This window comes from Raphanus sativus, chromosome 3 (assembly GCF_000801105.2).
Source record: "Raphanus sativus cultivar WK10039 chromosome 3, ASM80110v3, whole genome shotgun sequence".
Lineage (NCBI taxonomy): Eukaryota > Viridiplantae > Streptophyta > Magnoliopsida > Brassicales > Brassicaceae > Raphanus > Raphanus sativus.
Genome location: NC_079513.1, coordinates 7,011,045 through 7,022,584, shown reverse-complemented (window position 1 = coordinate 7,022,584; position 11,540 = coordinate 7,011,045). Strand labels below are relative to the sequence as shown.

General features: G+C 36.3%; 1 protein-coding gene and 1 long non-coding RNA gene across 3 annotated transcripts; both read left to right on the top strand.

The window, feature by feature from the left end:
* Positions 1 to 4,238: 4,238 nt before the first annotated feature.
* LOC108845961 (uncharacterized) lies at positions 4,239 to 8,650 on the top strand. 2 transcript variants are annotated; one of them, XM_018619166.2, is made up of 15 exons: positions 4,250 to 4,976; positions 5,084 to 5,139; positions 5,251 to 5,309; positions 5,418 to 5,489; positions 5,840 to 5,923; positions 6,151 to 6,258; positions 6,496 to 6,558; positions 6,637 to 6,717; positions 6,872 to 6,937; positions 7,178 to 7,333; positions 7,545 to 7,622; positions 7,742 to 7,780; positions 7,950 to 8,032; positions 8,112 to 8,184; positions 8,275 to 8,650. In XM_018619166.2, the coding sequence occupies exons 1-15, from the start codon at positions 4,417 to 4,419 to the stop codon at positions 8,440 to 8,442; spliced, it is 1,746 nt and encodes a 581-aa protein (XP_018474668.1). In that variant the 5' UTR covers positions 4,250 to 4,416; the 3' UTR covers positions 8,443 to 8,650. The 2 variants fall into 2 exon arrangements, 1 of the variants encoding a protein (XP_018474668.1); XR_008943854.1 differs by lacking the exon at positions 8,275 to 8,650 and having other exon boundaries at positions 4,239 to 4,976; positions 7,742 to 7,847; positions 8,112 to 8,190.
* Positions 8,651 to 8,781: 131 nt separating this feature from the next.
* LOC130510176 (uncharacterized) lies at positions 8,782 to 10,291 on the top strand. Its single transcript, XR_008943855.1, has 2 exons — positions 8,782 to 9,163; positions 9,252 to 10,291. It is a non-coding gene; the product is annotated as an uncharacterized LOC130510176 (long non-coding RNA).
* The last annotated feature ends 1,249 nt before the right edge of the window (positions 10,292 to 11,540 follow it).

Below are 11,540 nucleotides of genomic sequence, written 5' to 3'. Positions count from 1 at the left end.
ACCCAAAACCCGTAAAGACCATTTTTTAAATGGTCATCCATATTTTGTCCATTAATAACCCATGGTAAAAATGGGTGTGTCCATATTAAGTCCATTTAAATATGGACGTGGACGACCAATGGACGACCCGCCCATTTGACACCTATACCCCTCCCCCCCTTTTTGCTTATCTTCTTTTTCGCCCTTCCTCATTCTTTTTCATCTGTGCAATTTTCTTTTTTGCAGCTCTAAGCTTTTTCGCCACCGCGGTTTCAGATCTGGCGGTTTTTAGCTCGGAGTTTCGGTGAAGCATGGAGGTGGGTTTGACGAGCGGTTTCTTTGGTTGAGTAAGGCAGTGGCGGTTTAGATTTGGTGTCAGATCTGGCCGTTCGAAGTGGATTGTTCCCGTTTCTCACCGCCTTGCTCCTCCTTCTCGTGGTGGGTAAACTGGCTTGCTTGGTCTGCATCGGTGTTGGATCTTGTTTGACGGTGGAGGTTCGGTGTTCTTCTGCTAGTTTTTCTTAGATCCCGGCGACTTGTGTTTTAAGATCGGTCAGTCAAGTTTTCTAAGGGCTCAGGAGATGCTGCGGTCCGTACTAGGAGGTTCCGCTGCAGGTTCTCTGTGGTTGGTGCGGGAGAGGTGGTTGGTTTCTGGTCTTGTCAACCGTCACTCTCCGTCTCGGTGGCTCTCGTGCTGAGCTAGTTAGCTTTCAAGAGCATGATCTAGGGCTGTCTCCTGTCCACTTCTCTGATGTGGTGCTGGCTTTCTCTATCTCTTGGTGTAGGTCCATGGCAAGTGGCGATCTCAGGTGGTCCTTTTTTTCCAAATAAAGCTCATCTTTGTCTACGCAGATGAGCTTGCTCAGGTGTTGCTCACTGTCTATGGTTGCTGCTGATAAGGAGGTCTCTCTCGAGCTGTTCTTGAGGAGCTAATCATTAGGAATTGTTCACCGGGTACTGCCAAATCTACCGTGTTCAGTTCTCGACTTCTCGTATTAACTGTGGTTCCAATTTTGCGGCAAGAGTTTGTGCTGAGTTTGGTGTAGCCTATGGTCTTGTTGTTGCTTTGCTTGTAGTTGTTGCTGGTCTTGTTTAGCTTAGATTGAGTTGTTGTTTAGTTTAATTTCTTACATCCTCTGCTCCTTGTAACTTCTGTATTTCTGTCTAAAACTTGAAAATGGTAATAAAGCTTTAACATTGTTACCAAAAAAACGTTTCGTGTATAACAACGCAGAAAAAGTTAGACACCCAATGAACACTTAAATATGGGCAAAACGTCCCAACCACCGTTATCTTCTCAGCGGCTATTCTCTTTTTATATTTGTCCCCCGCCTCTTCTTCCTTTTCATCCCAATACAACACACTCGTCGTCAACACACTCTCCCTTCCTCCCCAATCTTTTCATCTCCCGACTCTGAATCCTTGACCATTTTATCCAAATCTCACTGGCTATTTATCAAACATCGATGCTCTCTCTTCCTTCTCCGACGCTTCTCCGTCAGAGCTCTTCAACCTCCGTCTTCAAAGAGACTCTCTTCACGTCAATTCCCTGACCACCCTCGACCCTGTCTCTGCCGGAAACAATGTTGCGAATTGAACTCCATGCTCCGCAGGTAGATTTAGCGGTGCTATTATATCCGGTCTTTCACAAGGAAGCGGAGAGTATTTCATGAGGTTAGGCATTGGAACTCCGTCGACTATGTTTACAAGGTCATCGACACAAGAAGGGACGCCATTCCAAATTCATGTGGCTTATAATATATCTTATGGCAATGTGAGTTTTACAGTAAAGAAAAAATTAACGTTTGCAGTAGTGCAGCAGTGGTGGATTTGAGCAACTTCTTTGACATGATATATTACGGTGAGATCAGTGTAGGTAATCCACCACAAAAATTCTAACATTATTTTCGACATGGGAAGTATGATCTCTGGATTCCTTCTACATCATGGTCTACTGGAAATGTCTATTTGCACTCAAAATTTAACGCCAAAACATCAAAAACATATATTACGACATATGAGAAAAATATATGTTTATTTTTGGTGGGTTTGTCATATGTCACAATGTATTTCTTTGATGCTTTGGCATTCAATCTTGGGTGTGGATAGATAGTTTCAGTAGGCCATGATGCAGAAGAAATCCAGAGATCAGAGCGTGTCGAACAGAACGTAAAATTTCTGTGGTGGATCGCCGACATTGATCTCACCAAAATATATCACATCAAAAAAGTTTCTCAAATCTTCCACTGCTGCATTACCGCCAACATTAATATTCTTCTTTTTATTGTGAAACTCACAGTGTCATTAGATACTTGTAAGCCACATCAATTTGGAATGATGTTCATTGTTGCTATTAAGAGAAACCCCCTGAAAGTTAGCATTTTTGTGGAAATTTTTTGGGAGAACTGCTAAAAGAAGCAGAGAGGAATGATGAAAAAATTAATAAGAAAGATCGAGTGTTTGTAGTCTTCTTAGATGGATCAAGAATACGGTGGAGATGCAATCGTTTTTCTGGCAATGTGTAGCTTGGGAATTCTGCAATGATGTTCATTTGACCGCTGGTCACTGGCCAGTTGAAGATTAGTTGTGTGTTTATGAGTCATGACACATATTTTTATCTATTTTTACTAAGTTTATGTAAAATATATTTTACATAATTTTTTATATTTTAACTTCAATAAATAAGGTCAAAATATTAATAACAACACTGTATCTAAAACATAACATATTGCAAATGTAAAAGATACAATCTAAATTAATTGAAGTTTTATTAAAATGTACAGTTAGACCAAGTTTATAAAAGTTCTCATTAAGTTTTACGGTTACTAAAAATGCGACTTAGTTCAACTTAGATTATTTTGTTAATAATACTCCCTATGTTTCTCAATAAGTGTCATTTTAGAGTTATGCACACGGATTAAGAAATCTTTAAATTTTACATATTTTCCATACAAAAACATCATTACCCATACATTTCAACCAATAGAAAAATAAAATGCAGAATAAAGTTAATAAATTTTGCATTGAAATGCTAAAACGACACTTATTTTGCAACGAAAAAAATCTCTACAACGACACTTAATATGAAACGGAGGGAATATAATTTTATTAGCTGAAGTTTTATTAAGTAAGACTCGATGTAACTGTACAACTTAATAAAACTTCAGCTAATAAGATTATATTATTAACAAAATAATCTAAGTTGAACTAAATTTATGGGTCAGATCCAGATGGTCCGTTAAATGCTTCTCATTGACTTGTAGTTATGCAAGTTTGTTTTGGAAGTTGTTAATTTTTTGGATTTAAATAAGAATTTATTTAATTTAAATTTTTCGGGCATGACTATTTGAGAATTATTATTTTTAGGCCTTTTTCTAAAACTCGGACGCGGAGGCGATTATACGGCCGAGTAAACGTGATGCGGGTGGGTAACGTTGCGAGTTGAGCCACTTCGGTTGCATAAAACGGTGACCCGAGTAAAGAGCGTTGACTCCAAAACGCGGCCGCGTAATCGACGAAATCGCTTGGTCCACAAAATCGCTGATTCCACAGTAGATTGGAATCTTCTCAATTGAATAGAAAGGCAGAGCTAAAAGACCAATTACAGACTGATACAAAGGCCTTTTTTTCTTGTCCGGTAATTAGCTTTGTGTGTCTTGAACACAAGAAGAAGAACACAAGAAGAAGATTCAGTCAAAAAAATTTACAGTCAAATAGATCGAAGAAGAAGAAGAAAGTGACTCACATCCTAAAGTTAATAAGTTATAGTGGAAGCATTGTATCACTGCTTTGATAACACGTGACAACTAAATCATATAATTTAGGATATTGCTCCTACAAAACTTTTACTACCGGTATTTTACCCAACATTTCTTTTTTCTTGTAGATGTTTTCCACCAATTTTTTTTGGTTTCTTGTAAGTGGATTTTTTTTTGATATTAGATGTGATATAAAAGAAGTATAGTTATATTTTGTGATCTAATTTAGTATGTATTTAAAATTTTGTAAATCTTAGTACAAATGATGTTTATACATAAATATGTATTATACATAAATATCTTGTATTACATATATAAATAGGATATTATATATAAATATTTTGTATTATAGATATAAATATGATATTATACATATAAAAGTACCAAAAATTCCTCCCCGCGTACTCCCCGATTTTTTTCCGATTTTTCAATAAATTGTTAGGCCCGGATGCGCCGCACGCGTAGCGCCTAGCGAATTTCCGAACAAGGTTTTTAGGTGAGGAGCACTCGAGCAATTGATTCCCCTTAGGTGAGCAGGGTGCATAATAAGTAGGAAAATGGGGAAAATGTGAAAGGGAAGACATAGCGGCAAAAACATATTTGTGAAATTGGCGGGTTTCCCAACCTCAAACCCTAACAATCAGTACCAATATTCTCTGAGATTTTTTTCTTTCTGTTGATGTCGTCAATCCCAAATATGAATAGCTTAAGATGCTTCTACACTCGAGCCAACTCTCTCCTCCTCCTCCGATCTCCCTTCACCATCCCCGTCCGCCGCCTCTCCTCCGTTTTCGACTCTCTCCCCAATCAAACCTTCAATTCCATCTCAGACGTCGATTCAAAGACACACACCACTTCCGGAATCACAAAAGGCGCGATTTCGAGCAGACAAGAGGACAAGCCCGAGGAGAAGCACAGGAAAGCTGGTCGGGGGTGGGACCCAGGGGAAGTGGTTATGAACAAGAAGAAAGGTAAAGTGAAGACTTGCTGGGTTTGCGAGAGCTGTGGCCATTCGGAAGGGCAATGGTGGGGAAGCTGTCGCTCTTGCAACAAAGTTGGGACCATGCGCCGTTTCTCCGAAGGCTCTGAGTCACGTGCGAGTGGTGTTGGTGGTGGCGGCGGCGGCGGCGGCTCGGAAGGTGCTGGTTTGGCTTGGTTGCCTGAGCAAGGAGTTGCTCAGCCGCTCAAATTGAGTTCTGTTATCGATGGGATTACTCATCAGCAATGGAGAATTTCATTGTATGTTTCCTTTTTTTTTTCTTTGTGATGATTTGATTCTGTTACAGTCTAGGATACTGTTTGTTTGTGGGAGATATCAATTCTTGTGATGTGTTATGTTTTTTAAGGCCAGGACTTTTTGGGAATGAAGTTGGGAGAGTGCTTGGTGGTGGTCTTGCACCAGGTTGGTTGGTTGGTTGCTGTCTTCTTCACTATGTGATCCATTTGTCTTCTTTTATTTCAGTTTATCCAAAGCTCTCTCTTTTTTTTTAATACCTTTGGCTTACTATGATAGGTTCACTGATTTTGATTGGTGGTGACCCTGGTATTGGCAAGAGTACCTTGTTATTGCAGGTAAATATATATGATTAATAATTTTTGAATTGTTTTTTTTTCTTCCAATGTTCCCTCATTTTGATTAGTGGCTCACTGATTTTCTCTATTTTTTTTCTTAAATGGAAGATTGCATCTATAATTGCTGAGGGGAATGATTTGGCCCAACCAGCACCGGTCTTGTATGTCTCTGGTGAAGAGGTTAGTTGTAGACTTGTAGTCTCCTTTTGTTATTCTCAAATGTACCTTTGGTTCCTAAATATCCCCGCATCAGGATTCTTGTTCAAAACTCATGGGTTGAATATATGCTCAGTTACTTTTTTTTTTGTTAACTATGCTGCTTTTAAGATGCTCTAAGTGAAGTTTACATGAACGTCTTTAAGATGCCAAAAAATAATGTTTGCTAGGGCTGTTTTCCTTCTCTCCTTTTTGTCCTTTACGGTAGAGATATGGTAATTTTAGTATGTTCTGAAAGGATCTCATCCCATGCATTGTGTTGGCTTGATTACATGGTTGTTCATAAGATCTTATTTTCTTTTTCACAACTGCAGAGTGTCGACCAAATAGGAAGTCGAGCTGACAGGATGAAAATTGAGACAGACGAGCTCTACCTGTTTTCCAGTTCTGATCTTCAGGTATACTTTTTTTTTATGTGGATTAGTATTCTCTTATCGTAAATAAACAAGTTACATTCTCTAAGCGCCTTAGAAATGCAAGGGGGTATTCCTTCCTTTTTGTGCTAGTTGTTAATCTTCCTCATGTCAGACACCATTCCTATACTTTTTGATATTCTTAATCCTTTATTTCTTTTAGTACATGGTAATTTGGATGAAGCAAATCATTTGTTTTTAATTTATTTCAGGATATTCTAACAAAAGCTCATCGCCTCTCTCCGCGAGCTCTCATTATTGATTCAATTCAAACGGTTTATCTAAAAGAGGTGACTGGAAGCGCTGGCGGTCTCACACAGGTTCAAAAGTTTTCCTCCTGTATTCGCTTAGTTCCTGACTAAAATACTCTTCTTATTACTATGAGCAAGAAAGTTAAGCCATAGCTGGTTTTTGTTTCCTCCCATCTATATGGAATCACACATCTTTTAGTAGTCTTATGTTGTAGTCTTGTAGATGAAGAACGACCTCCACATCCCTTAATTTGTTACTGTTTGCTGAGAAGGTTAGTTTTTTTTGGCAATCTCTGATGGTTACAGGTTAAAGAGTGCACATCAACCTTGTTGCGGTTTGCTAAGAAATCAAATGTCCCTGTTTTCTTGGTGAGTAAGCCGATTGTTTCCTAAATCTAATTAGAATATTTGGATCAGCTCTTCTACGCAGACTAATTTCTGGTTTAGGTTGGACATGTTACAAAAGCGGGAGATATTGCAGGACCTCGTGTTTTGGAGCACATAGTAGATGTTGTGTTGTACATGGAGGTGATCCGCTTTTTTGTTTTCTGGTTTGTTAAGATATCTTCTTCAATAAATGGCACTCTGTAGTTCTAACTATATGCTTCTGGTTTTGCTTTGATTAGTCTGATAACCTCTTTTTAGACTATGAACTTGGCATTTCTGTTCTTTCAAATTTCAGGGTGAAGAACATTCAACTTACCGGTTGCTTCGACCTGTGAAGAATCGGTTTGGGTCGACTGATGAAGTATGTATGCAAATCCTTGATAAAATCACGTAAAGCTAGTATGCTAGTTAATTCACAATATTGTCTTCCCTTGGTGGTTTTTTTCTTCTACAACTGTCTTAGTTCAAGCATCTCATTTTCTGTGGACTGTGTTTCCTTTATTATTTTACTTGATAGATGTTGCTTATCATCTGCAAACTTATTTTTTATTCGAAGTCGAGATAGTATGGAAAATAAATTCGTGGCTATCATCTTTGTCAGCTTGGCGTTTTTGAAATGTCGCAATCAGGGCTTGAAGTGGTCTCAAACCCTAGTGGTATATATCTTAGTCAACAGAACACAGATTCAGATGTTTTAGCTGGATTAGCTGTAGCAGTTGTTATGGATGGATCTCGGAGTTTCCTCATTGAAATTCAGGTAGAACACCAGATAATTCCTTTCTTATGCTTCAGAATATCAGTTGTAAAAGGGCTCCAAACTGCGTTTTGAAAGTCCTAATAGATTTTGCTATTTTCAGTATGATAAGAGAATCATGACTTTCATTAGCCGTAGTATGTAGGTTCTTAATAGACGACAGTCCCATATATGTTGTAGTTCCTACTGAAACGTTGCTTTTGTCTTTACGTAGGCGTTGTGTGCGACTGGCTCAACAGTTTCAAGGCATGTCAATGGTGTTCAAGCAAGCAGAGCTGACATGATAATTGCGGTTAGTGCAACAAACGTCTTGGCTTGTCGTCCAAAACCAATAACGTTTAGAACAGTCCCTCTTTACTTTTTCTATTTAACCTTTATCGTATTGTTATGTTTTGGTCTATCATGTCACAGGTTCTTATGAAGCAAGCTGGACTTAGGATTCAGGAATCTGTAAGTATTGTGTCAATATGCAGTATTGCCCACCATGTGAATCTTGTTACCTCTAAAAACATAGAAGGTGCTAAAATAAATGATAGGAAGCGTATCAAACTCCAGTCTTCTCTATGTGAATACTACTCACCTCGTAATGCTAATAAATAAATAATTTTGGTATTTGTAGGGTATCTTTCTGAACGTTGCTAACGGGATGGCTCTCTCTGAGACTGCTGGTGACCTTGCAATAGCAGCAGCAATTTGTAGCAGGTGAGGCATTGTTTACTACTCTTTGGTCTCTTAAGAGTGTTATCCTGGGACTATAGCTGCACAATTGTTTTGATTGCAGTTTCTTGGAGTTTCCAATTCCTCACGGCGTGGCATTCATCGGCGAGATTGGTCTTGGAGGCGAAATTCGCACAGTAAGCAAATGTCATTGGAAGAATCAGCTGACTGTTTGTTATTTAGAATTTGGATTAAATGTGATTAAAAGGATGATAATGGTAATACAGGTACCAAGAATGGAGAAAAGGGTAAGTACAGTGGCAAAGCTAGGTTTCACCAAATGTGTGGTTCCCAAATCAGTGGAGAAGTCACTGAAATCGCTGGGTTTGAAAGAGATTGAGATTATTGGGTGCAAGAATCTGAAAGAGTTGATCAATTCAGTGTTTAGGGGATAATGAGAGTAAACAAACTTCTTTTTTGGTCTCTTCACCTTCTTTTTCGGCTCAATTGTTCAAACCATATTTGGGGAGTAATTTGTAGTGCCTGTGTAAAAAGAAACTATTTTATCCATTCCTTTATTTCTGTCTACCTCTTATTTAAAGAAACATTTTTACCTAGGACACAATACATCTTATTTATTACACTATAGCATACATTCTTCCACCCACACACTTTCTATAACTATTCTATTCATTCTTAACTAAAGTAGTTATCTCTTAGTTCAATCATAAAAGTCTAGGAAATGTTCCTTTATAAAATAGATAAGTGGTGGGCTTTCACCGCAACCATTGATCAGTTTTCAATTTCGACGGTCAAGATCTATTTTCCCAGATTTTTATTAAGACTTATATCACCCAATATTCCTATCTACTAGGTGAACTTTTGTTCTTTCATCATCTACAACCAAGATTATTACTATTGTATTAAGCAAAATCAGCATCGCTCTTGTTCTTGTTTACTTTTTTTCAACAGATTACAGCTCCCAAATCTCAAAATTGAAAACTTGGCTCATTACACAATTCAAATCCGCTTGCAAAAAAGTCTCCAATTTCTACTGCACTCATCGAAGAATCACTCATCTATACAATTTCACCACTGATTCTCGAACTAAGTCTCATGCTGCAACCATCGTCGTCGACAACTTCCGTGAAAAGGGTCATGAATACCATGCTCAAAGTACTTCCTTTTAATCCCAAAATTTGTACCTTTAACTCTAAATTAACTGTTTCAATTGAGTTTTTGATATGTTACTATGTTGATGTAGCGGCTCGTATTAGAGAGATGTTAGAGCGTATCTGAATGACACAAGAGAGTTTGCCGTCCAATATTGATGAGGACATCCTATGCAGAGCCCAAGTAGCTGAGAAGTTAAGAGCTGAAACTACCAGCCAAGACCCCTACCGGAAAGCACATCCACCTGAAAAGATTATTTGCTTCTAATTAATTATTTCATCTGTTTTGCTCGTCTAAGACCATTAGAGGTCAGTTCTAAAAGCCGTCTATGGCTTCGATTCAATCCATACTCGTGGTGCTTCTGTCTTTTCTTCCTCTAGCCTCGGTGCTCCCTCCAGCTCTATCGGTACTTCTTAGTTGTTCTTCATAGTTGTTAGGTTTTGTTCCGTTTGCAAGTCGGTCAGCACCCTGGTTCTCAGGGTTTGTCCATGTCTGGGTTTCTCTCCTCTTCGTGGGATCTACGGGATATGAGGTCTCTTAGATCTCATTGGTGTGATCTCATTTTCCCAGCGCTGGAGTCATTTCGCTCAGAGTTCTGCCTTCGGTGGATGGGCTCATCTGGCTTGTGCTAAGGATCCGATGAGCGGATGTGGAGTGCGGCTGTCTTCAGCCTATTTTGTATAGTTCTTTGGAGTGTAGCTGCCTCGTGGCTGTTCGTCCGAGTAATGCTCGTCTGTTAATGCGGGTGTGCTTGGTTTCTGATTTGGTTGTGCTTGTGTTGGTGGATGCTCTTGATGTCATCGGCGAGCTGTTTTTAGTCGAATCAAATCTTAAAAAAAAGATTATCGGGGAGGCCAAAATTACTGGGTTCCGTCTTTCATTATAATTGTGGCTCTGCTTTTTGCGACAAGTGGTAAGTGCAGTTTGGTTGAGAGCAATTCTAGCGGCTCGATTTGTTGTGTTAGTCGCCGTTTAGACTTGTTCGAATTGTTGTTTAGTTTTTTTTTTTCCATTTTTTTGTTGACATTTTACTTCTGTCAAAATCTTAAAAATTTGTAATAATATCTTTACATTTTTACCAAAAAAATGAAAGACATTTTCAACGAAGTAATTTCATACAATTTGTTTATATATTATGTTCTACAATTAATTTATTAAAAAGTTACATGATATATTAGAAAATAATACAGTTAGGTTAAATGTAAAATAGATAATTGTATTTAATGTTAGTTTATTTTTTTGGTAATAAATTTAACATATGGTAATAACTTATACATTATCTTTAAAGTAAATATATCTAATTATGATATTTAATCTCTATAATATTATTTGAGAAGTCAGTTTCCCACGTTTCGCGCTCATGTAACTCTCACGGTGATTTATTACAATGATACCCTTAATGAATTAAAAATTTTACATATCGTTACTATATTGAAATTGATTTTCCTTTTAAAAAAAAAATTTATGCTAATTAGAAGTTTCCTTTTTAGTTAACATAAATAAATACATTTATAGATTAAAAAACGAATTTAAAACAAAAGAATATATATTTATATATAATATGATTTCATAAAAAGGAAAGTTAACAAAAAGTAATTTTGATATTAAAAAAATATTTTCTTTAAAACATAATCTTAAGCAATATAAATATATTTTCAAAGTAATAAAATATTTTCCTTATATCTATGTATTTTCTCAGATAATTACAGAAAAAAAATTGATTAGATAAACCAAGATACCTTTAGTTGAATAATAATATTTTATAATTAGTATTATTGAAATGGTTTATTTATTATTTAATATTTGTTGACTAATAATATTTGTTGACTAATAATATTTTATAATAATGGAAAAACTAAAAGTTTCTATAAAAACATTTTACTTTTATAAAATAATTTCTCAATAAAAAATTGAAAGAACTGGTATTTATTTTTAAAACTTTAAATGGTAATTTTGTGAAAATTAATTTTGCCAAACAAAATACTTTAAATAATATAGTCATAGATATTTTTAAGGAACTAATCATATTATATTTTCCACAATTAAAATATCTTTTTTTTATTTTTATTTGTTTGCTTATTATTTGTTTCCCTTTTTATTCGTACAATCCAATATACCTATAGTTAAAGTATATAAGAAAATCTGAATTATTATGTTTAAGATTATTTAAAATAAATTTCAGTTTACTTTTATAAGTCTAAGGTATATTATTACTTAGAGCTTACAAAATATTTTAATTATTATAAAAATATCAATATGCGTTTATGAGATTACAAAATTTTATTAGTTATTTTTAAACAACTTTCTACCGATCATTGATTTATTTTTAATTTTTTTAGAAAATCAACAAATAATAAATTATTATAAATGGTAAAAAAAA

What these genes read in the sequence shown, in the direction of transcription:
- LOC108845961 (XM_018619166.2), top strand. Translation starts at nt 4,417, where the DNA reads ATGTCGTCAATCCCAAATATGAATAGCTTAAGATGCTTCTACACTCGA. An exon ending in TGTATGTCTCTGGTGAAGAG is followed by an intron (nt 5,490 to 5,839) that starts GTTAGTTGTAGA and finishes TCACAACTGCAG; the next exon opens with AGTGTCGACCAAATAGGAAG. An exon ending in CAAATGTCCCTGTTTTCTTG is followed by an intron (nt 6,559 to 6,636) that starts GTGAGTAAGCCG and finishes TTTCTGGTTTAG; the next exon opens with GTTGGACATGTTACAAAAGC.